Here is a 25,786-nt window from a genome sequence, read left to right as displayed (position 1 = left end):
GCCCAGGGCTAGATGTGGAGGAGGAAGAGCAGGTGGAGTTACACACCCCACAAAGTGAGTGTCTGACAACCCAGCTTAAGGTAAACAATTAATGGCTGTATATGTTAAACAATTTTTTATCTACACATGTTTTTAGGTGATGATCTGGTTGTGGAAGGACAACAAGCTGCAGAGCCATTTTCGAGCGACAGTACCCAGAGGCTGATTGGGCAGATCATGGCCTGCAATGGCAGGATGGATTTAATCGAGAACAACATCCAGACCATGCAACACCAAATCCTGGCCATACAACAGCAACTGGTCACTATGAGGCAGGAAATGAAGAACATGATCGATGTTTTATGGAGAATCTAAGCCCCTTTTCCCTAAAACGAAACATCATGTTCTTCATTTCCTTGCCAAAATTTTTTTTAATGTTTTTACAATATTGTTTTTAGAGGCCAAATTTTGAAGATGCACACCGGTGTGTCAACATGTGCTATGTGCCATCAGAGGATCGCAATGGACGCATTTGGTGTTTGCAAACCCTTCCTCATTCTAGTATGTGAGAGGAAGGGATTGCACCCACCAAACACGTCTATTAATCACTCATGATGGTACATAGCACATGTTGACATTACCAATTTTTGGTGTGCATCTTCAAAATTTGGCTTTACCCCTTGTTTTATGTAAATAGTTAAAAATATGCTTTTATTTTTATTTTTTGTGATAATTGTATTTTAGATATAGATATATCTATATATTTATATGTTTACAAAAAAGAAAAAATAAATAAATAAAAAATAAAAAAAACACAAAAAGAAAAATATCGAAAAAAGAGGCACTGGTTGGAATGTGCACTATTAAAAAAATCAAAAAAAAGATGTGTGTGTGTGTGTGTGTGTGTGTCTACTTCTTTCAATACTCAATACCAGTTTGGGAAGTCATTTTGTGTTTTCTGTCACAAAGGGCCTTATTTCCTATTGTCAAAAACCACTTTGCTATACAAATGCACTAGGACAGGAATATGCAATTAGTGGAAATCCAGCTGTTGCAGAACTACAAGTCCCATGAAGCATAGCAAGACTGACAGCCACAAGCATGAGACCCAGAGGCATGATTGACTTGTAGTTTTGCACCAGCCGGAGGTTGGCCAATTGCATATCCCTGAATTAGGACAATGTAGGAGACAAGCACCGTGAAAAGCAAACAAGAACCAAACTTAAAAATTTGAACAGACAATACATATTTCAAGAAAAATACATTTTTATTGCTCAGCTGGCATTGGAATAGCCCCCCTACCATTAAAATAGCTGACATAGCGGTCACGCACCTCACGTGCTGTTTGGGGGGCTAAGCCAGGAAGGGCATGATCCAGCCCTGTCAGTTCTGGAAATATTAGTCCGGCCTCAGGCCCAATAGGCTGCAGGTACTGGTTACCTGAAAATTTCCGTAGAAAATTGTGCAGAATGCAGCAGCACAGGATCACATAGTTCAGTTTATATTCTGCAAGGTTGATGGCTGTCAGTAACTGACGGAACCGGCTGGCCATAATGCCAAAGGCACTCTCCACAACCCTTCTTGCTCTGGCCAGCCGGTAATTAAAAACCCTCCTCTCCGGGGTGAGGGTCCTTTGGGGGAAGGGTTTCATAAGATGTTCACTCAGACCGAACGCTTCATCAGCCAGAAACACAAACGGTAGACCCTCCACATTCTCGGCATCTGGTGGCAAGTCCAGGCCACCAGTGATAAGACGGTGGCAGAACTCGGTCTGCCTAAAGACTCCTCCGTCAGACATCCGACCGTTCTTCCCCACATCCACATAAAGAAAGTCACATTGTGCCGACACCACCGCCATTAGCACCACACTATGGAACCCCTTATAATTCCAATAGTAGGACCCCGAATGGGGTGGGGGCACAATCCTCACATGTTTCCCGTCGATCGCCCCTCCGCAGTTGGGAAAGTCCCAACGGGCAGCGAATTGGGAAGCCACAGTCTGCCATTCCTGTGGCGTGGAAGGACACTGGGGAGTCAAACACAGGAAAAAAAAAAAATTAGTCATTAAATAAAAACAATTCATAACAAATAAAACTCAAAAACATTTTGGAACAACAGTTAAACAGAAATATTGCAAATTTGTTTTCTGCAAAAAAAATAAAAATAAATAGGCGGACCAATTCACAGATTAATCAGCCCTCTGATGGACCAGGGGACATAAATTAGGTGGGTAAGTGGGGTGGGGGGACTAATTAATGAGTATCCAACACCTGCAAGCAATTTGATTGGGGTGGGGGGACTAATTAATGAGTATCCAACACCTGCAAGCAATTTGAGTGGGGTGGGGGGGACTAATTAATGAGTATCCAACACCTGCAAGCAATTTGATTGGGGTGGGGGGACTAATTAATGAGTATCCAACACCTGCAAGCAATTTGATTGGGGTGGGGGGACTAATTAATGAGTGTCCAACACCTGCAAGCAATTTGAGTGGGGTGGGGGGACTAATTAATGAGTATCCAACACCTGCAAGCAATTTGAGTGGGGGGACTAATTAATGAGTTGACAATCCATATATATCAATCCATATATATCTATATCTATCTATCTATCTATCTATCTACACACACACACACAGGGTGTATACAAAGAGTATACAAAGGGTGGGGGGGGGGGCAAGTAAAATAGTACAATGGAGCTGACAATATGAATTATAGAGAAAAACAGTCTCGGCTGTGGGTGTATATGGGGCCCAGGATTGAATGCTGAGGACGTTAATGAAAGCAAATATGCACGTGGGACACAAAAAGGTAAAAAGCTCAAAAAAAATGACACAAAAAAAAAAAAAAATCCCCAAAAAAAAATGCATGCATTCATCTAAAGGGGACATTCACATCATATTCCTGTCATGGATATTAAAAGTCATGATGAAATGAATACAAACATACAATGCATATAATGCAATATTAAAAGAACAAACTTACCTTCATATATTCCTTCTGCAGGACCCGAATAATGGCAGAACAGGTCTCTGGAATAATGATCCCCAGAGCCTGGGGGGAGATGCCTGTCGAGAACTTGAGGTCCTGAAGGCTTCTCCCTGTCGCCAAGTAGCGCAACGTGGCGACGAGCCTCTGCTCCGGAGTGATGGCTTGCCTCATGCAGGTATCCTGCCTGCTGATATAAGGGGTCAGCAAAGCCAGCAGACGGTGAAAAACGGGGTCCGTCATCCTGAGATAATTCCTGAAATCATCAGGATTATTCTCACGGAGTAAAGGCATATGCGAGAATTGGTCACGCTGGCGCAACCAATTCTTTGTCCATGAACTCCTCCTCACCCTGTTCACAGACTGGGCTCGGGTCAAAGTATTAACCCCAACACCAAGCCCCAATATAGCACGAACTCGTTCCCGAGTACGTCCACTCTCCATGGCTTTGAAACGGTCGGCTGGACAGACAAGCTCAACTGAACACACTGAAGAACAGCCAGACCTATGAAGAACGACCTGAAACCCAGAAACGAGCGGACCAGAAGCGCCTAATAACAGGTACAACTGATCCACGCGTACCGAAAGACAGATACAAACCTCACAGGTAGACTGCGCCGCAGTGAACGGACAAATTAAAGCGGGAGTCCACCGGGACTCCGCGTTTTTTTTTTTTTTTAAAAGCCAGCAGCTACAAATACTGCAGCTGCTGACTTTTAAATAGTGACACTTACCTGTCCAGCGCGCCCGCGATGTCGGCACCCGAAGCCGATCGCTCGCTCGTCTGGCGGGTCCTGCCGCCGCCATCTTGGGTATGGGAATCAGGAAATGGAGCCTTTCGGCTTCATTTCCCGGTTCCCTACTGCGCATGCGCGAGCCGCGCGGCGCAATCCGGACGGTCCCCGCTGCCTCTGGGAGCTGTGTGTCTCCCAGCAGGCAGCGGGGCACTTGCTGAAGGGGGCGGGCGCTTGCGGAAAGGGGCGTAACGTACGCCCCTTTCCGCAGAGAGCTAGCCCGGAAGTGGGTGCAGTTACCTGGATTATCCAGGTAACTGCACCCCCCTCCCCCCTGAAAGGTGCCGATTGTGGCGCCGTAGGGGGGGGGGATTCCGATGAGCGGAGGTCCATTTTAGGGTGGACCTCCGCTTTAAGCTGAAGTCTGAAAAGCGCAAATCGTCTCTAACCAAACTTCTACTAACGCAAAGTCAGCAGAAGGAGCCCAAAGGGTGCTTTGCTGTGTCTTGGACTTCCTATTTCTAGTCCCGTCGTACGTGCCGTTCACGTCATCGCGCACGCTTTCAGCGGACTGTTCGTTCATCGTGTGTGGTCAAGTCCGTTCATGCAAATTTTGAGCGGACTGTTTGTCGGATTGTTTGACGAACTAAGTTGGGCGAACAGTCCGCCCGTGTGTACGCGGCCTTAGACTTCAATGTAGTTCGCTGTTCGGGTAAAACATGTCCCCTGTTAGGAGTTCACAGAACAAGGGGGTATTCAGCCCATCCCTGAGACAAGGTTTAGGGGTGTGCTGTGCACAGTGTGTAGGGCTAAGGAGTGCACTACATACAGAGTGCAGGGATTAGGGGTGTGCTGTGTGCAGGGTTCAGCTCTCTTTCACCGTCAAGGCACATCTCCCTTCCAAGTCTCTTTGGCTCTGACCTCTGCACCATCCTCCCCCACCTCTGCACATATCTCCCTCCACAGCCCTCATCTCCCCCCCCCCCGCATCCCCCCATAAGCTTCCTTGCATCTCACCTGCCCAGCTCTAGTACCTCCCAGCACTGTAGGCAGCTCCATCTCTTTCAGTTGCAGGGAGGTCATTGGTTGGTGTCTCTGCAGCTGGACGCAGACAGGGATCACAATGCAGCTTACCACATGATGTTCCCTCCCACACTGCATCTGTCTCTTTATCTCCCTTGTCCCCGTTGTGATAGTCAGGCAGGCAGGGATCGGTAAGAGCCGCAGAGAGGAAAGCTGTTCTTCTAATCACAGAAGGCTTCTATGTGTAGAAGTGATAGTGGGGAGGGGAAGACGAGAGCCGGAGGTGGCAGAACGGAGTTCCATCATGTCCTGGTTTGTAAAAACCTTAGGTGTGAGGGCCACATGAAATAGCCTGGTGGGCTGGATTCAGCCAACGGTCCTTGTGTCTGCCCCATGCCCGGGTCTAGCAAGATCTCTGACAGAAGAATCCCCCCCGGGGTTACTTGTTCTGTGGTCTGCTGGCTGTGCTGGGTGGAGGGATATGTCTGTATAGTCTCAGACCCAAGTCACTGAGTGCAGTCTCAGGAGATGGGAGGAGCGGTGTGGGACCTCTGCAACTTGTCTCATGTAATCATTTCATCTTCCACTGATTACTGAATACCAATATTATGAGTCCTGACCCTTACACTGTATACTTTATATTCCACATTACATACTCCTGACCCCTGCACTGTATACTCTATGGTGTACATTACCTGACACTCGTCCTATAATCCCCTCATCACTGTCACTCCTATAGAAGACAGTTCTCGTTGTTTCCTCGCTCTCTGACTAAGGTCCATGAATAAAGAAATGATCTGGTAGGAGATCAGAGGACCCATTTACTAGTTACCTTGAGGGGGGAATTGTAAGATCCTCAGAGACAAAGCTGCCTGATGTGGGCGGAGTCCTGGTTTAGGGGAACCAATCAGCTGATGTCTAGTAATAATCTTTGTATTTCTATTTTAGTAGATGGACGGGAGATGAGGAAAACCTCCGAGGATTGTCTCACTTTGTCTCCAGACTGTAAAGTAGAAGATGAGGACATCACACAGTATAGTCCAGGAGAAAACCCGACTACCTCAAATGTCCATCCGGCACCACACAGTGTAGATGGACCATCGTATTCCTCTTATCCCGAGGAACCTCAGACTGTGCGGGACGGTGCCGGACCATCGTATTCCTCTTATCCCGAGGAACCTCAGACTGTGCGGGACGGTGCCGGACCATCGTATTCCTCTTATCCTGAGGAACCTCAGACTGTGCGGGACGGTGCCGGACCATCGTATTCCTCTTATCCCGAGGAACCTCAGACTGTGCGGGACGGTGCCGGAGCATCGTATTCCTCTTATCCCGAGGAACCTCAGACTGTGCGGGACCGTGCCGGACCATCGTATTCCTCTTATCCCGAGGAACCTCAGACTGTGCGGGACGGTGCCGGACCATCGTATTCCTCTTATCCCGAGGAACCTCAGACTGTGCGGGACGGTGCCGGACCATCGTATTCCTCTTATCCCGAGGAACCTCAGACTGTGCGGGATGGTGCCGGACCATCGTATTCCTCTTATCCCGAGGAACCTCAGACTGTGCGGGACGGTGCCGGACCATCGTATTCCTCTTATCCCGAGGAACCTCAGACTGTGCGGGACGGTGCAGGACCATCGTATTCCTGTTATCCTGAGGAACCTCAGACTGTGCGGGACGGTGCCGGACCATCATGTTCCTCTAATCCTGAGGAACCTCAGACTGTGAGGGACGGTGCCGGACCATCGTATTCCTCTTATCCCGAGGAACCTCAGACTGTGAGGGACGGTGCCATCCTTCCAAAACGTAAGAGGTTTTCCTGTAGTGAGTGCGGAAAGTGTTTTCATTCTAACTACGATCTTAATGTGCATAAAAGATCTCACACCAGAGGGAAGCCATATTCCTGTGCTGAGTGCGGGAAGTGTTTCAATTCTAAATCCCATCTTAATGTTCATAAAAGATCTCACACAGGTGAGAAGCCATATTCCTGCCCTGAGTGCAAAAAACTTTTCTCAATGAAGTCCCATCTTTCCATACATCAGAGATCTCACACGGGTGAGAAGCCGTATTCCTGTCCTGAGTGCGGGAAATGTTTTTCAGATAAGACCACTCTTTACACACATCAGAGATTGCACACAGGTGAAAAGCCATATTCTTGTCCTGAGTGTAGAAAATGTTTTTCACAGAAGTCCGGTCTTAACAGACATCAGAGATCTCACACAGGTGAGAAGCCGTATTCCTGTTCCGAATGCGGAAAATGTTTTTCACAGATAAGCCATCTTTACACACATCAGAGATTGCACACAGGGGAGAAGCCGTATTCCTGTCCTGAGTGCGGGAAATGTTTTTTGCAGCAGTCCATTCTTAACACACATATGAGATCTCACACGGGGGAGAAGCCGTATTCCTGTCCTGAGTGCGGGAAATGTTTTTCGCACCAGTCCATTCTTTACACACATCAGAGATCTCACACGGGGGAGAAACCACATTCCTGTTCTAAATGTGGGAAAGGTTTTCTACACAAATCAAAGCTTGTCACACATCAGAGATCTCACACGGGGGAGAAGCCGTTTTCTTGTCCTGAGTGCGGGAAATGTTTTTCAGATAAGTCCAATCTCTATAATCATCAGAAATCTCACACCGGGGAGAAGCCTTATTCCTGTCCTGAGTGCGGAAAATGTTTTGCACATAAGTCCAGTCTTAACAAACATCAGAGATCTCACATGGGGGAGAAGCCATATTCCTGTCCTGAGTGAGGGAATTGTTCCTTACTGAAGTCCTGTCTTCCTGTACATCAGGGGGTCCCACACAACCCTGGAGGTGTATTAGTGAGTGCGGGAAATGTCTTGTATATGAATGTTGCTGGACATGTGGGGAAGAAGCACCCCCTGATATACACCTCAGATATACTCCATGGCTGATCTCCATCATGGAAGAAACAGTTGATAAGGAGATCAAGACATGGATGAAGTGTTGTACCGTGTTGGCCATTGATAGCAGGATAAAAATAAAAATGGTGTCATTACCTCTCTAATAGGCTGAGTACATTTTGTGGAGGTCTATTTAAAAAAAAAAAAAGTGAATATAAAAAGATATTCACCCACCTGTGACAAATTACATTTTGTGGTGTAAACTCTTGCAAGAGGTCTGTTTTCTCAAGACGTCTTCCAGGACGAAACACGTTAATCCCAACACTTAAAAGACGACCCTCTACACCTTTTAAAATAAAAATGGAGTCATTACCTCTCATTGGCTGAGTACATTTTGTGGTATGGAGACTTAGAGGTCTATTATTCTCTTGCAAGAGGTCTGTTTTCTCAAGTCGTCTTCCAGGACAAAACACGTTAAACCCAACACTTAAAAGGCGATCCTCTAGGCCTTTTAAAATAAAAATGTAGTCATTACCTTCTCGTTGGCTGAGTACATTTTATGGTGTAAAAACACATAGAGGTCTATTTTTAGAAAATATGAATAAAAAACAAATATAAAAAATGTTGGCTGTATTTTATTTCTTGATGGTTTCCTATGCTCATTGGCACCATCTAGTGATCATAATGTTGTGTTGCGCTACTTTTACTAATGGAGGTACAGTATTTCAGGAAAATAATTCCACATTATAGCCACTAGATGGAGCTGAGGATCATAGGAAATCACTGTGTTCATTAAATTACGAACAGAATTTTTCATGGCTGGGCAAATGGCTTTGCACATTTTGTTATGAGATAGACCCCTTAGTTTCCTTCAGCAGACATGGATTGCTACAAATAACTGAGATTACCCTCACGCACTTATGATTACAGCAGACATCGAACAATATAAATGAATTAAACTAACAATATTAATCCAACCACTTCTAGCACCCTCTAGTGTACAGTCTAGTTGTGAAGATTTTTTTTTTTCTGACCCACAGTAGCTGTGTGAGTCTGGGTCATTTGTTAGGGATACCGTAGGTCAGGCTGGAGGACTCTACAGGTCAGGCCTCTGGTACCTCCCCTTGGTTCTAGAAGGTACCAGAATATTCTAGAAGCTAGTGGGTGGTGGCAAAGAGGCTACGATCTGCATACTCATGGGAATCTGACCAATCCCCAGGCAGGTGGCTTGGCAGGGTGGTTGGGTCAGCCCATAAATATTGTGGAGCCTGTTCAGTAGGAATGGGCTGAACGACCAGCTGTTCCGTTTGCACCAGAACTTTTGAACATTGCCAAAGTTTGGAACCGAATAACGGGCCCCAGTCTTTGGGACTCGAACTGGAAAAAAAATCAAAAATGCCAATTTTGAAGGCTTATATGCAAGTAATTGGGCATACAATAGCTATGGGGGTCTGGGTACTGCCATGGGGGACATGTATCAATAAAAAATATATTTAAAAAAACGTAATTTATATGAATTAATTAATATTTATATTATATTAATGAGCAGTGATTTACTGATGCTTAAAGTAAAAGCATAAAAATGATAAATAACAATAAAAATGAAAACTTCCTTTCAATATAGTGCCTGGGGGGTCCCCTTAGTCTGCCTGTAAAGTGGCACATCTGTACCACGTATAGAACCTGCTGCTGCAATAATTGTATTTATAAAGCCAAAGGAATGACATTTTTTCATTCAAGTTTCTTTATTTTGTAAGCAACGGCTTGGGGTGCCAGTCTGTATGATGAGACCACAATGTAGTGCACTGGGAACAAGATTCGAGATTTTTGGGATAAATTCTGGTGCCTCTTCCACTTTGGATAGAAGTAACAGGTGTGGATAAATTGGTCTTTGGGTGTCAGAGGTGCCTTCACACTGTATCCCTATAGAGGTACTCTTGATGAAAGCAAGAAATGCCTCTTGCTGTCAAAAATGTAAATGGTATGCAGAAAAATTGGTCTTTGGGAGTTAATTGTAAACCAAATAAATTCTTCCAGATGAAATCAACACCCACATCGCTAGGCAGCCTAGAAGTCTTGCAGATCCCCACATCCCAAAAACACTTAATCAGCGACATCGGCATCAGGGGCTTCATACTGTCGCTGCTGGTAATCCAGGACTGATTCATTTTGATAAATGTCAGCCGGTCCACAGAGTCTGTGGACAGACATGCTCTATTACAAGGATATGCAATTAGCGTCCCTCCAGCTGTTGCAAAACTACAAGTCCCATCATGCCTCTGCCTCTGGGTGTCATGCTTGTGGCGGTCAGAGTCTTGCTGTGCCTCATGGGAGTTGTAGTTCTGCAACAGCTGGAGGTCCGCTAATTGCATATCGTATAGGAGTAACAGCTGCAGAAAAATTGGTCTTTGGGTGTGTCGATGGCTCCTTCACGTTGTAACCCTACAGAGGTACTCTTGATGAAAAGGAAGAATTGCCTTGCTGTCAAAAATTAAAATTATATGCACCTGTCAAACATTTGCGGAAAAAGTGGTATTTGGGTGTTAATTGTGCCCATGGAACCTACACCAAAAAAAATCTTCCAGAAGAAATCAACACTCACAACACTAGGCAGCCTAGAAGACGTGCAGAGATTCCACATCTCAAAAACACTTAATCAGCGACATCTGCATCAGGGGCTTCATAGCTTCTGGTAATCCAGGACTAATTGATTTTGATAAATGTCAGCCGCTCCACAGAGTCTATGGACAGACGCGCTCTATTATCAGTCACAAAACCTGCGGCAGCACTGAATCCCCGTTCGGAAAGCAGCAATGCAGGGCAGCCCAGCAGCACAATTGCATACCGGGCAAGTCCTGGCCAGTGGTCTATTCTCATGAACCAGCAACCCAGTGGATCGTCTGATTCATTTAGATAAATGTCAGCCGGTCCACAGAGTCTGTGGACAGACATGCTCTATTATCAGTCACAAAACCTGCGGCAGCACTGAATCCCCGTTCGGAAAGCAGCAATGCAGGGCAGCCCAGCAGCTCAATTGCATACTGGGCAAGTTCTGGCCAGTGGTCTATTCTCATGACCCAGCAACCCAGTGGATCGTCAGCTGGAAAGCTCCCCATCTCTGTTTTTGCCCCTAGATAATCGTCCACCATGTGATGCAGACGCTGCCGAATGGGATGTTAAAGCTGACAGCCCTGGGGAACTGTAGACTAAAAAAAGTATGAAATGCATCACTTAGGAGCCCCCCCCCCCCCTCCACCACTCCTCTCTTGACCAGCAGAAGCCTCAAAACTACATTTTACGCAACACTGTAAGCTACCAGAACCTGGAAAGGCGTTACATAAACTCCTCTTTAAGGTGTCCTCAAGATATTTAATCTTCTGGTCCCTCTGTGGGAACAGGATCAGTTCTTAGACTTTCCAGACCCACAACATAATAAGATTATCTGAAGAAGAGACTGTCCCCTCATCTCGCTCTGAACTTGGGTTTGCACTGTTGCTGAAAAAGGCACAACTTGATGAAAAATGGCAAAGTGGGAGGCCACAGTCTGCCATTCCTGTGGCGTTGAAGGACACTGTGTAGTGACACAAGAAAAAAAACTAGTAATTTTACAAATCAACACTGCATGCAGATTAGACACCCACATTTTTGGACAAAATTAGTATAACATTTTTAAAAATGAGTATTTAACCACTTTCAGACCGGACCAATTTGCTGGTCAAAGACCAGACCACTTTTTGCGATTCGGCACTGCGTCGCTTTAACTGACAATTGCGCGGTCGTGGCGACGTGGCTCCCAAACAAAATTGACGTCCTTTTTTTCCCACAAATAGAGCTTTCTATTGGTGGTATTTGATCGCCCTCTGCGGTTTTTATTTTTTGCGCTATAAACAAAAATAGAGCGATAATTTTGAAAAAAACGCATCATTTTTTACTTTTTGTTATAATAAATATCCCCCAAAAATATATAAAAAAAACATTTTTTTCCCCTCAGTTTAGGCCGATACGTATTCTTCTACATATTTTTGGTAAAAAAAATCGCAATAAGCGATTATTGATTGGTTTGCGCAAAAGTTATAGCGTTTACAAAATAGGGATAGTTTTATAGCATTTTTATTAATAATTTATTTTATTTTATTTTTTTACTAGTAATGGCGGCGATCAGCGATTTTTATTGTGACTGCGACATTGTGGGGGACACATCGGACATTTTTGACACATTTTTGGGACCATTGTCATTTATACAGCAATCAGTGCTATATAAATGCATTAATTCCTGTGTAAATGACACTGGCAGTGAAGGGGTTAACCAGTGGGTGGCAGTGTAGGGGTTAAGTGTTCCTAGGGGTGTGTTACTAACTGTGGGGGGGTTGGGCTTTCATTTAGTGAACACTGATCTCTGCTCCAATCACATGGAGCAGAGATCAGCGTCACTAGTTGCTAGGCAGAATGGAGAAATGCTGTTTACACGGCATTTCCTCCATTCGGCCGCTCCGTGAGACGATCGCGGGGATGCCCGCGGCGATCGAGTCCGCGGGTCCCGCGACCGGACTCACGGGGGGTCCCGACCAGCGCGGGAGCGCGCCGCCGGCGGCACGCTCCCGATGGCAGGGCGGCATTGAATATTGGATGTACCTGTACGCCAATATGCCTGCCCGTGCCATTCTGTCGACGTACATCGTCGTGCGCTGGTCGGGAAGTGGTTAAAGCCTAAAGTATAAGGTCCCCTTATGAGAGTCCTAACCCCCCCATCCCCCCCATCTGATGGGCCCTTGATAAAAAATGAGGGGGGGATGTTTAGGAGAGGTAACCCTCTCCACTTGATTGAGAGCTGAATGCCTTAATAATGTGTGATACTTTGGGAAGCCCCTCCTTAGTTACACTATTGGCAGCCCACCGGACAGGTAAGAAGTGTCATAATAACAAAATGGAAGCACATTTTGACATTCTGCTATTACATAGCAAGAAAATTAATGTGTTAAAAAAAATAAAACTAGCATTTGAAAGTATTGAGGCCCTTACACTACATGCTTTGGTGAATTCGTCCATAAATGTGATCATGAAAAAGGTATTTAGAGTGTGTATTGGGTTGGGTCAAGTCATCAGATAGAAGATTGAGCTGAGGTAACAGTTGGGGGGAGGGGGCTTCCTAATGAGTTTGGCACAACTCCAAAAAACAATAAAAAGGTCACTTTGCATGAATTGAAGCACACACATCACATTTGTAGAGATTTTAGGGGGTGTTTAGGGAAAAGCAATACTATGGAGCTGACAAAAGACATTGTCAAGTGACTAGACTCTAGTTTTAGGGGCTAAGAAGAGCATGGTGGGGAAGTTAGTGAGGCAAATCCGCATGAGGACAAAGGCGCAGAGCATATGAATTAGAGCATATTGCAATGATGGTAATTAGGGAATGAGGAAAGAAATGCAAGACATTAGCAATCATGAAATACATAGAATGTGATGTTTAAGGTTAAAAATTAGCATAATATAGTCCTTCAGCAGGAGCTGAATAATGGCAGAACAGGTCTCTGGAATAATGATCCCCAGAGCCTGGGGGGAGATGCCTGTAGAGAACTTGAGGTCCTGAAGGTTCGTCTACGTACTCATCGTACAGTTTATGCTGTGCAGGGGTTCTTACTTTGACTTTGACACAAGCCCTTTGGCTTGTATCAAAGTCAAAGTAAGAACCCCTGCACAGCACAAGCTGTACGATGGGGACGTAGACGAAACATGTTTGGAAAACGGTCGGCTGGTCAGAACGGACACCAGAAAGCAACGCTAAACAGCAAGGCCTGAAAGGACGACCTGAATAGCAGAAGCAAGCAGACAATAAAAAATGCCTTTCAAAGCGTACTATACCAAGATAGAGTCCACAATGAGAAGCAAATACTTAATGACTGCACGCACTGATTATCAGATACGCAAAGACAAGAACAAACTGAAGAGCGGTAGCGATCTGAATCACTAATCTGAAAAGCGCGAATCGTCTTTCACCAGACTTCTACTAAAACACGAGATCAGCAGAAGGAGCCCAAAGGGTGCCGGACGTGGTGCTGAACTTCCTTTTTCTAGTCCCGCCGTACACGGCTTACGTCACGGCGTTCTTGGCAACCGCGAAATCAGACAACTTGGCCCCGACCGTGTGTATGCAACAGTTTCGGACACAATCCGTCGGACTAAATCCGACGGGCAAAATCCGACGGATTTGGTTGCCAAAATCTCCGACCGTGTGTACGTGGGCTTAGACCTCTAATGGAGGTTCTAAGGTGAAGAAGGGGGAAGTTGCCACTGCTAGGGATGTAGATGAGGGAGAGTGGACCAAGGCGGGGAGAAGGGGGAGTAAGATAGTCCTGTCCTCAGCCTCCTTGGTTTCATCTTTAGAGGTAGATGATCTACCTGTAGCACCCTGATGTTTAGGTAGGGTTGCTGTCAAGTTTAGATGCCAAGTGATAGTTACCTTGGCCAATTGTTAGGAGGTCAATTGATTTTGCCCTAATTCTGGAATTGCTGCACTTCGCTCTTCTGTCGCTAGGTGGCCGGGTATCTGGTGACATTAGATAAGACAAGGACATAGCAAGGACAGATTAGGAATGAGTGGGGTGTTTCAGCCAAATGGGCAGGGATTTTCTTGGGTCCCTTGGCCTGTTGGGAGACCCTATATATTTGGGTGAAGTCAGGTGATCGGGGTTCTGTGCCTTCTGGACGGCTGTCTGGGTGGACATGTGTAGGCTGTCTGAGGGCCTATCCAGAAGCAGGAAAAGCCGCGTAGGGTTGGAACTACGGGCTTGTAGTCCAAACCTGAAGTAACAGTTCCACTGGCCAGGGAACCAGTCATGGTCAGAGGTAGAGGGGAAGCTGTCACCTCTAAGGGACCATCCACCTTGCCGCCGGAGACCATTTGTGAGTAACCTGAGGCCAGTACCAGAGCAGACTTCCTGCCAACCCGGGGATGGTGAAGAAGTGGGAAAACTTCGGCAAGTGCCAAGTCAGGGACCCAGCGGGACAGCAGAGCTTGTGGAACATCAGGGAGTTCCAAGCCAGGAACCTAACGTGTCAGTGAGGGTGAAGTTTGGAGAGTATCTTTGTGTGCCAATCCAGGGACCCAGCAGTGAAGCTTGAGGAAGATACAGGTTCACCTTCCAGCAGGACAACGACCCGAAACATCCAGCCAGAGCTACAATGGAATGGTTTACATCAAAGCATATTCATGTGTTAGAATGGCCCAGTCACAGTCCAGACCTAAATCCCATTGAGAATCTGTGACACGACTTGAAAATTGCTGATCACAGACGCTCTCCATCCAATCTGACAGAGCTTGAGATATTCTACAAAGAAGAAGAATGGGCAGAAATGTCCTCTCTAGATGGGCAAAGCTGGTAGGGACACCCCCAAAAAGACTTGTAGAGAAAGGGGGTTCTACAAAGTATTGACTCCGGGGGGCGCCATACAAATGCCCCTCCCCCCCCCACACTTTTCACATATTTATTTGTATCCACTTTTTTTATGAGACACTTTGTGTTGGTCCATCCAATAAAATATATTTATGGTTTTGGGTGTAACAGAATGTGGGGAATTTCAAGGGGTGTGAATACTTTTTCATGGAACTGTATGATAGGTTGACGTAAGCTTTTATTATTATGTTTAGTTATGTATACAATATATTATGTATACTTTAAAAATATTAAAATATTTTTTGTATTTTTGTATAAAAAAAAAGATTTGGGATGCCTTTAACCACCTCAGTACAGTGCAGTTACACCCCCTTCCTGACCAGACCAATTTTCAGCTTTCAGCGCTCTCACACTTTGAATGACAATTACTCAGTCATCCAACACAGTATCCATATGAAACTTGCGTCCTTTTTTCCACACAAATAGAGCTTTCTTTTAGTGGTATTTAATCACTAGTGGGTTTTTTATTTTTTGTGCTATAAATAAAATAAAACGTAAATTTTGTGAAAAAAATGCCTTTTTCTTCGTTTCTGTCATAAATTTTTGCTAATTAGTAATTTTTCTTCATAAATTTTGGCCAAAATTTATACTGCTACATATCTTTGGTAAAAATAACCCACATTAGTGGATATTATTTGGTCTTTGTGAAAGTTATAGAGTCTACAATCTATGGTGCCAATCACTGAAAATTCATCACATCTGATCAGGCCTTCAGTACATCAGGTGTATCTCATTTCTTGAGACTCTAACTAGTCAAGAAAGTACAAATACCCCCCAAATTACCCCTTTTTACAAAGTAGACATCCCAAGGTATTAAGTAAGTAGCATGGTGAGTTTTTTTAAGTTGTCATTTTTTCCCACAATTCTTTGCAAAATGAAGATTTTTTATTTTTTTTTATTTTTTTTTACTAAATTGTCATATTATCAGGTTATTTCTCACACACAGCATATGCATACCACAAATTACACCCCAAAATACATTCTGCTACTCTTCCCGAGTACGGCGATACCACATGTGTGAGACTTTTACACAGCCTGGCCACATACAGAGGACCAACATTGAAGTAGTACCTTCAGACGTTCTACGAGCAAAAATGACGCATCTCATTTCTCAACCACCTATTACACTTTTGAAGACCCTGGAGTACCAGGACAATGGAATTTCCCATAAAATGATCCCATTTTGGAAAGCAAACACCCCAACGTATAATCTGTGAGGCATAATGAGTCTTTTGAACGGTTCATTTTTTTCCAGAAGTTTTTGGAATATGTGGAAAAAAATTAAAACGCATTTTTTTTTTACACAAAATTGTCAATTTATAAGATATTTCTAACACATAGCATGTATATAGCAAAAATTACACCCCAAAACACATTCTGCTACTCCTCCTGAGTATGGCGATACCACATGTGTAGGACTTTTACACAGCCTGGCCACATAGAGAGGCCGAACATTGAAGTAGTACGTTCAGGTCTTCTAGGAGCATAAATGACACATCTTATTTCATTCCTACCCATCACACTTTTGAAGGTCCTGGACCACCAGGACAGTGAAATTACCCACAAAATGACCCCATTTTGGAAAGCAAACACCCCAACGTATATTCTATGAGACATGGGCTGCAAATAGGTACTCAGGTACTCTGATGGGCTGGAGATAGGTACTCGGGTACTCAGGTGGACTGTGACAGGTACTCGGGTACTCAGATGGACTGGAACAGGTACTCGGGTACTCAGATTGCCTGGTGACAGGTACTCGGGTACTCTGATGGCCTGGTGACAGGTACTCGAGTACTCTGATGGCCTGGTGACAGGTACTCGGGTACTCTGATGGCCTGGTGACAGGTACTCGGGTGCTCTGATGGCCTGGTGACAGGTACTCGGGTACTCTGATGGCCTGGTGACAGGTACTCGGGTACTCTGATGGCCTGGTGACAGGTACTCGGGTACTCTGATGGCCTGGTGACAAGTACTCAGGTACTCTGATGGCCTGGTGACAGGTACTCTGATGGTTTGGTGACTGGTATTTGGGTACTCTGAAGGGCGGTGACAGGTACTCAGATGAACTGTGACAGGTACTCGGGTACTCAGATGGGCTGTGACAGGTACTCGGTACTCTAATGGACTGTGACAGGTACTCGGTACTCTAATGGACTGTGACAGGTACTCGGTACTCTAATGGACTGTGACAGGTACTCGGGTACCCTGATGGGCCGTGACAGGTACTCGGGTACCCTGATGGGCCGTGACAGGTACTCGGGTACCCTGATGGGCCGTGACAGGTACTCGGGTACTCTGATGTGCCGTGACAAGTACTCGGGTACTCTGATGTGCCGTGACAGTTACTCGGGTACTCTGATGTGCCGTGACAGGTACTCGGGTACTCTGATGTGCCGTGACAGGTACTCGGGTACTCTGATGGGCCGGGACAGGTACTCGGGTACTCTGATGGGCCGGGACAGGTACTCGGGTACTCTGATGGGCCGGGACAGGTACTCGGGTACTCAGATGAACTGTGACAGGTACTCGGGTACTCAGATGGGCTGGGACAGGTACTCGGGTACTCTGATGGGCTGGGACAGGTACTCGGGTACTCTGATGGGCTGGGACAGGTACCCGGGTACTCTGATGGGCTGGGACAGGTACTCGGGTACTCTGATGGGCTGGGACAGGTACTCGGGTACTCTGATGGGCTGGGACAGGTACTCAAATACTCTGATGGACTGTGACAGGTACTCTGATGGACTGTGATTGTCAGGTACTATGAGGGGTGGTGACAGGTCCTCTTTATTGGGGGGGGGGGCAATCAGTATGTTTGGTGTACACTGTATGCGGTAACGAGATGTTACCGCAATCTCCTCCTCACACACGATCGGTGTGTGAGGAGGAGAACCCGGTAACATCCCGTTACCGCGGTTTGTTTACATTTTAGTGATCGGCTGTGAAAGGATCACAGCCGATCACGTGGGTAAACAGCCAGCCAATGGCTGTTTACCAGTGTCGGTGACGAGCAGTGTTCCCGGGGAACACGCCGCCACCGACGTGCACGCGCAGCGCGCTCGCGATCGCGCGCATGCGCCGTGCACGTAGGGGGTGTGACCATCTGTGATCGGCCGTGACTTCATCACGGCCGATCACGTGGTAAACAGCCATAACGAATGGCTGTTCACCCCCTTCGGTGGCGAGCGGTGTCTCCGTGACACGCCGCCACCGAAGAAACAGGGATGCGCGCGCTCGATCGCGCGCATTCCCTGCTTAAACGGGAGGCCGTCATATGACGGCCTCCCGCCACAATAGCTGCGCCGCCTGGCCGTCATTTGACGGCCGGCGGTCAGCAACTAGTTAAAGTTCATGTGTGTGTGTATATATGTTACATAGTTAGTAAGGTTGAATAAAGACACCAGTTCAACCTGAGTGAGAGTCTACAATTGTCCCTATGAGTGTGTGTGTGTGTATATAAAAAATACACACGCATGCATGTGTGTTTGAACTTTGTGGTGCACACCGTAATGTAATAGTCTGTGCATGCCTATGGACCCATTTACTAGTTACCCTGAGGGGGGAACCAATCAGCTCATGTCTAGTAATAATCTTTGTATTTCTATTTTAGTAGATGGACGGGAGATGAGGAAAACCTCAGAGGATTGTCTCACTTTGTCTCCAGACTGTAAAGTAGAAGATGAGGACATCACACAGTATAGTCCAGGAGAAAACCCGACTACCTCAAATGTCCATCCGGCACCACACAGTGTAGATGGACCATCGTATTCCTCTTATCCCGAGGAACCTCAGACTGTGCGGGATGGTGCCGGACCATCGTATTCCTCTTATCCCGAGGAACCTCAGACTGTGCGGGACTGTGCCGGACCATCGTATTCCTCTTATCCCGAGGAACCTCAGACTGTGAGGGACGGTGCCGGACCATCGTATTCCTCTTATCCTGAGGAACCTCAGACTGTGCGGGACGGTGCCGGACCATCGTATTCCTCTTATCCCGAGGAACCTCAGACTGTGCGGGACGGTGCCGGACCATCGTATTCCTCTTATCCCGAGGAACCTCAGACTGTGCGGGACGGTGCCGGACCATCGTATTCCTCTTATCCTGAGGAACCTCAGACTGTGTGGGACGGTGCCGGACCATCGTATTCCTCTTATCCCGAGGAACCTCAGACTGTGCGGGGCGGTGCCAGACCATCGTATTCCTCTTATCCCGAGGAACCTCAGACTGTGCGGGACGGTGCCGGACCATCGTATTCCTCTTATCCTGAGGAACCTCAGACTGTGCGGGGCGGTGCCGGACCATCGTATTCCTCTTATCCCGAGGAACCTCAGACTGTGAGGGACGGTGCCGGAAAAATAAAAATCCCAGAGGCAATCAAATACCACCAAAAGAAAGCTCTATTTGTAGGAACAAAATGATAAAAATTTAGTTTGGGTACAGTGTAGCATGACTGCGCAATTGTCATTCAAAGTGCGACAGCGCTGAAAGCTCAAAATTGGTCTGGGCAGGAAGGTGTTTAAGCGCCCCCCGGTATTGAAGTGGTTAAATTACAGACAGAATTTTTCATGGCTGGACAAATGCTTTTTTCATAAAATAGACCCCTTAGTTTCCTTCAGCAGACATGGATTGCTACAAATAACTGAGATCTTCCTCACCCACTTATAATTACAACAGACATCGAATTATATAAATTATTTAAACTAACAATATTAATCCAATCACTTGTAGCACCCTCTAGTGTACAGTCTAGTCGTGAGGAAAATGTATTCTGACTCACCCAGCAGGAGCAGCCTGAAGGACCGATGACCCCTTGCCAACATCGGATGGTCAGGGCACCAGGCTGGATAGGAGGGGCAGAGCGGCTTATAGAAGAACTGATCCCCTCCATTACCCACCTGACTCCTACAGCTGCTGAAAGCTCGCTTCTCCTCCTCACCTTCCTACAAGCATTCAGCTGCTGCAGGAGGATAATGGAAGGGATCGGTTCTTCTAAAAGCCGCTCCACCACGCCACCCCTTCTATCCAGGAGTAGGGATGGGCGAACGGTTTCTGCCAGAGCATAAGTTGGGGCCGAACTTTTCGCTGTTTGGCGTCTACCCGAACAAATGAGTCGTTCGACTGTTTGTTCGCCCCCCCCCCCCCCCCACACGAACTGACCACATTGCGGCGCTGAACAGCGCATTGCAAGCCCCAATTGGCTGAAGCAGTGAAAGCTTCAGCCAATCAGGGCACAGAGCACTGTCAGAGTCATGATTGGACACTGCCATCATGACTTTATCCAATCGTGGATCGTTCCCGCCCCACAGTAAAAACGGATTCTTTCAATGGCAGCCATTTTCTGTGTGATTTTCGGCGTGGAGAGAGAACAGGGCTCCGTTCAGTGCTATCAGTTAGTGGGCTATTTTGCTTCAACTGTCAGTGTAGAATAATAGTTTAGTGTGAGTCTAGACATAGGGGGTTATTTACGAAAAGGCAAATCCACTTTGCACTACCGACACCCAAAGACCAGTTTTTACGCCACCCCGTGACTTCTATCCAAAGTCAAAGTGACACCAGAATGTATCCAACAAATCTCTACTCTTGTTCCAAGTGCACCACATTGTGGCCCCGTCATACACACAGTGGCTCCTCAGCTGTTGTTGAGCAAAATAAAGGCAGCTTGCAGGAAAAAAATTAATTTTTTTGGGGCTTTATAAATGCAATTATTGCTGCAGCAGGTTCTATACATGGCACAGATGCGCCACTTTACGGGTAGACTAAGGGGACCCCCCCCCCCCCCCCAGGCACTATATTGGAATTTTTCATTTTTAGGCTTTCACTTTAAAAATCATAAAATCGCTGCTCATTTAAAAATCTATTTTTTTTTTATTGATACATGTCCCCCAGGGCAGGACCCCGGACCCCTATAAGCATTATATGCCCAATTACTTGCAATGAAGCCTTCAAAATGGGCACTTTGGATTTTTTGACATTCGGGTCCCATTGACTTTAACCACTTACCATTTTGCTGGCTTAAGACCAGACCACTTTTTTGCGATTCGGCACTGCGTCGCTTTAACTGACAATTGCGCGGTCGTGCGACGTGGCTCCCAAACAAAATTGACGTCCTTTTTTCCCCACAAATAGAGCTTTCTTTTGTTAGTATTTCATCGCCTCTGCGGTTTTTATTTTTTGCGCTATAGATCGACAATTTTGAAAAAAAAACATTATTTTTTACTTTTTGTTATAATAAATATCCTCCAAAAATATATAAAAAAAATTTTTCCCTCAGTTTAGGCCGATACGTATTCTTCTACATATTTTTGGTAAAAAAAAAACGCAATAAGCGATTATTGATTGGTTTGCGCAAAAGTTATAGCGTTTACAAAATAGGGGATAGTTTTATGGCATTTTTATTAATATTTTTTTTTTACTAGTAATGGCGGTGATCAGCGATTTTTATTGTGACTGCGACATTATGGCGGACACATCGGACATTTTTGACACATTTTTGGGACCATTGTCATTTATACAGCAATCAGTGCTATATAAATGCAGTGATTCCTGTGTAAATGACACTGGCAGTGAAGGGGTTAACCAGTGGGTGGCAGTGTAGGGGTTAAGTGTTCCTAGGGGTGTGTTACTAACTGTTGGGGGGCTGGGCTTTCATTTAGTGAACACTGATCTCTGCTCCAATCACATGGAGCAGAGATCAGCGTCACTTGTTGCTAGGCAGAACAAGGAGATGCTGTTTATAACGGCATCTCCTCGTTCAGCCGCCCCCGTGAGACGATCTCGGGTATGCCCGCGGCGATCGAGTCCGCGGGACCCGCGACCGGCGCGCTCGCGATGGCAGGGCGGCATTTAAAATTGGACGTACCTGTACGCCAGTATGCCTGCCCGTGTCATTCTGCCGACGTACATCGGCGTGCGCCGGTCGGGAAGTGGTTAATGGGGTTCGTTATCCGGGTCCGAACTTTCACAGTGTTATGAAGTTCTGGTTCAAACCGATCAGGGGTCCGTTCGGCCCATCCTTATCCAGGAGTAGACAAATCTGACGGGAGCCGCAGGGGCCCCCTGAAGCATGGGGATGGATCTCAATTGTGACCCCCTATAGTGACGCCGCTGAGATGTCGCCTATTCTGGCCATCGTACTTTGTAGTTAAAACTCACTCTAAAATTAAACTGCCAATAAAGATGTTGATATAAATTGTGACAGTGCAAGGCCCTCCCGCTAAGGAAATGGAAATAGGAATGACACAGGTTTTGCAGTATGCAGAGTGCGGGGCGCCAACGTGTTTTATGATCAGGGCTGGGAGCTTGAATGCTTCAAAGTGTCTTGGGTGAGATGAAGCCTTCAATCCTGTGCCCTTTATCTTGCTGGAGACCTGCAGGCCGTATGGGTGGACAGGTGTGCGGATGCGTTATAAGCCAGGCCTGACCATAACTTAAGACTCCCATTTGGACACAGAGCCTTTGGATAGGGGTGTGTGCTCCAACCAGGAGAGGTGACCCACTCAGAAGAAGGCTTCCCATGTTGGAGGGAAATTTTTCCCACAGGACTGGAGGAGTTTGAACAGCTGTGCGAACCTGAGAAACTGAGATAGTGTCAGGGCTGGCTTAGCCCTTCCTCCTCTGGGCTGTCGGCTAATTGCCAGCTCTCTTCTCTCTCTTCAGTTACCAGCTGTTCCTGATGATGCTTGTCTGGCCTGCCTATTTAAAGTCTTCCAGCTTATTTCTCCTTTGCCTTCGCGTTGGTCACATCACTAGGAAGCATCTCCTGCTGTTTGTTTCAAGACTGGCTTGCTAACATCCCTTCTGGCTTCTTATCCTGCTTGCAGTTGCTCTCCTTGGATCCCTGACGTCTGGACTGGCTGATTACCCGATCTGGTTTATGAACTTTGGACTGGCTGACTACCCGATCTGGCTACTGGACTCTGGCTATGCTTGACTACGCTTTTTCCTATTTATCTTTTTATTTTTATTAATAAACAAGTGTGATTAGATTGTACTCCTGTCTTTGTCTGTTTCATGGTTCCTGACAGATAGCTGAGGGGACCGGAGGGAGTCTGTAAGTCTCGGGAGAGTGAGAGAGGCCGGGGGTGTCAGGAGAACCCCTATCCAGAGGCCGGGGGTGCGCCCATTCAGTGAGGTGCTGCAGCTAAAGGCTGAGTGAGCCAGGAGAACCAGAGAACTGGGAGCTAGGACTACAAGCTGAGAGAGCCAGGTGGCTCAGTATTTTATGTTATCTGTTTCGGCTGGAGAAGAACCTCTGTGTGGGCAACTGTGTGTGTGGACTTTTGTTTCTTTTGCTAAATAAAAGTGGGCCTCCAAGCCTTTAAAACACAGTTTGGACTGGTGTGGACTTCACTCAAACGCACCTATCTCCTACTCTATTGGCTTTTTTAACGATTCCTGAAAACACTTCACGCTTCAGAGAAGCCTATCCCAACCCCACCTAACAACCAGGGCCGTTTTTAAGGCAGGGCAAAAGGGGCAGCTGCCCTGGGCCCTGTCATTGTTGTGGGGTCCAAAGCAGCTGCCTCATACTTGCCAACTATCCTGGTTTAAATTCCCTTGTTCCTTGAAGTTTTAGTCCTGTGCTGAGTCCCGATATCTCAGTGGGAAGTGCTTCTACTCATGCTGCCCAGCTCTGCCCTATTGTTGTGTAAAGATGACTCAACTGCAGACTATGTGTTTACATGTACATTACCGGCATTCATATGTAAATAGGGGCGGCCAATGGCATTGATATGTATATAACGCCCCCCTGAGGTCATATCCACAGTAATCTCTAGCAACCAATCAACAAGCAGAAATCATGTGCTGTAACCTCTAGCAACTAATCAGTGAGCTGTAATGTGTGCTGTAACCTCTAGCAACCAGTCAGTGAGCGATAATGATACACTGTAACCTCTGGCAACCAATTGCAATAGCTGCCTGATCTGATTCAGTAAACTAATTTTGAGTCTAGCTGCTATTTATTGTATGTCTCAGAGCAGGTGGAGAGCAAAACTGCATGGGGGGGCCCCCAAGAAAAGTTTTGCCCAAGGTCCAGTCAGTATTAAAGACGGCCCTGCTAACAACCTGGATATTTATTTTTTCCATCAGCCCAACCCCCACAGCTATTACCTTTGGTATCACGTCGTCCTCACTCTAAGATTGTAAGCTCCTATGAGCAAGACCCTCTGGTACCTCCTGTATTAAACTGTATTGTAACTGCGCTCATGTTGTAAAGCGCTGCGCAACCTGTTGGCACCATATAAATCCTGTATAATAATAATAATACTAATAATAATAATCTACCATTGAGCTAAGCAACCCCCATATTATCAAATATATTTAAATATACAAAAACATCTGTGCAGCACTTTTTATATTTATGTATGCCTTGTATTAGGGACTTGTGCTGGCTGCTACTCACTAATTCATTTTTTTGTCGGCAAATATATATAGTATATATCCCCCTTGGTGGAATTGGAGATGACCTCATCTATAAGGATATACAGTACATATACACAGCACAAGGCCGTGTTCACACTACGAGACGTTTCTCGGGGGCTGCAGTTCCTCTGAGCTTCACAAGGTGGTGATCTTCTCACTTCTACCATAGAGACAGGAAGTCTCTATGGAAGACAGGAAGTGATGTCAGGTACAGACAGGAAGTGATCTCAGGTATAAATATCAAGTGACGTTTGAGAGCTGAGTCGGGAGGAAGTAGAGAGAAGACATTGTTGGAAGTGATAACATGATGGACAATCAGCCGCCCCTCACATCACCGGGTAAGAGGAGACTTTATTGTAAAGGAGAGAGCAGTACGGAGGCTCCACCTAGATCCCTCATCATCTGATAAACACATAGAAACAATGTATTCAGTCAGTGTGTGTGTTTCCTACAGATGGATCCAGTAATGGGAACCCACCAGAGAGATGTCCCCGTCCTCTGTATTCCCGGGATTCCACACAGGAAGGTCACACCATCCCCCACCATCATCAGGTAGGTGAGGAACAATCACTGATAGTATCATTAGGATCTGTACATTATCTGCATTGTTACCATTGATGTCATTTTTATTATATATTCAGAGTGGAAACCTGAGAGATCCTAAAGTTGAGATTATAGAAGAGATAAAAGAGGAGGATGATGAGGATGGGGTGATGGAGGAGTCTCTAAAGGAACCCAGAGATCTGTACCAGGACACCATGGTAGAGTCATCCAGCTACAGGAACCCCCCAGAGAGATGTCCCCGTCCTCTGTATTCCCGGGATTCCACACAGGAAGGTCACACCATCCCCCACCATCATCAGGTAGATGAGGAACAATTATCGGTAGTTCTGATTTATACACAATCATGTTTGTTACAATGAATGTTTTATTATATATTCAGAGTGGAAACCTTGAAGATTATAATATTGTTGTTAAAGACGAGTATAAAGAAGAGGATGAGGAGTATGGGGTGATGAAGGAGTTTTCAGAAGGACACAAGGATATGATGGAGCCACCAAATACCAGGAACCCACCAGAGAGATGTCCCCGTCCTCTGTATTCCCGGGATTCCACACAGGAAGGTCACACCATCCCCCACTGTTACAAGGTTGGTGGGACGGAGCATCTAGAACATGGACTCCTAGAGATGATGTGTGAAGCTTATATTTTTCAGATGATATTCTCTCTCATTTTCTTGGTTTAGAGTGGAGATCCAATGGATATAGAATTTGAGGTGAAATCAGAAGAAGAAGAGAGGTATGTGAGGGATGAT

At 46.1% G+C, this 25,786-nt stretch overlaps 1 protein-coding gene across 1 annotated transcript in view; it reads left to right on the top strand.

Annotated features, from left to right (window-relative positions):
- The window catches only part of LOC143955436 (uncharacterized), a 70,901-nt gene that overhangs the window by 27,002 nt on the left and 18,113 nt on the right, over window positions 1-25,786 (top strand). Inside the window, exon 2 of the mRNA XM_077465483.1 lies at window positions 5,581-7,473. Within this exon, the coding sequence (XP_077321609.1) occupies window positions 5,581-7,473 (1,893 nt within the window). The remainder of the gene's footprint in view (window positions 1-5,580; window positions 7,474-25,786) is intronic.

The sequence above is a fragment of the Lithobates pipiens genome, unplaced genomic scaffold, assembly GCF_037356315.1.
Source record: "Lithobates pipiens isolate NorthernLeopardFrog02 unplaced genomic scaffold, aLitPip1_a1.2 Scaffold_35, whole genome shotgun sequence".
In the NCBI taxonomy this organism is placed as follows: Eukaryota; Metazoa; Chordata; class Amphibia; order Anura; family Ranidae; genus Lithobates; species Lithobates pipiens.
This window is presented reverse-complemented; position numbering and strand designations above follow the sequence as displayed.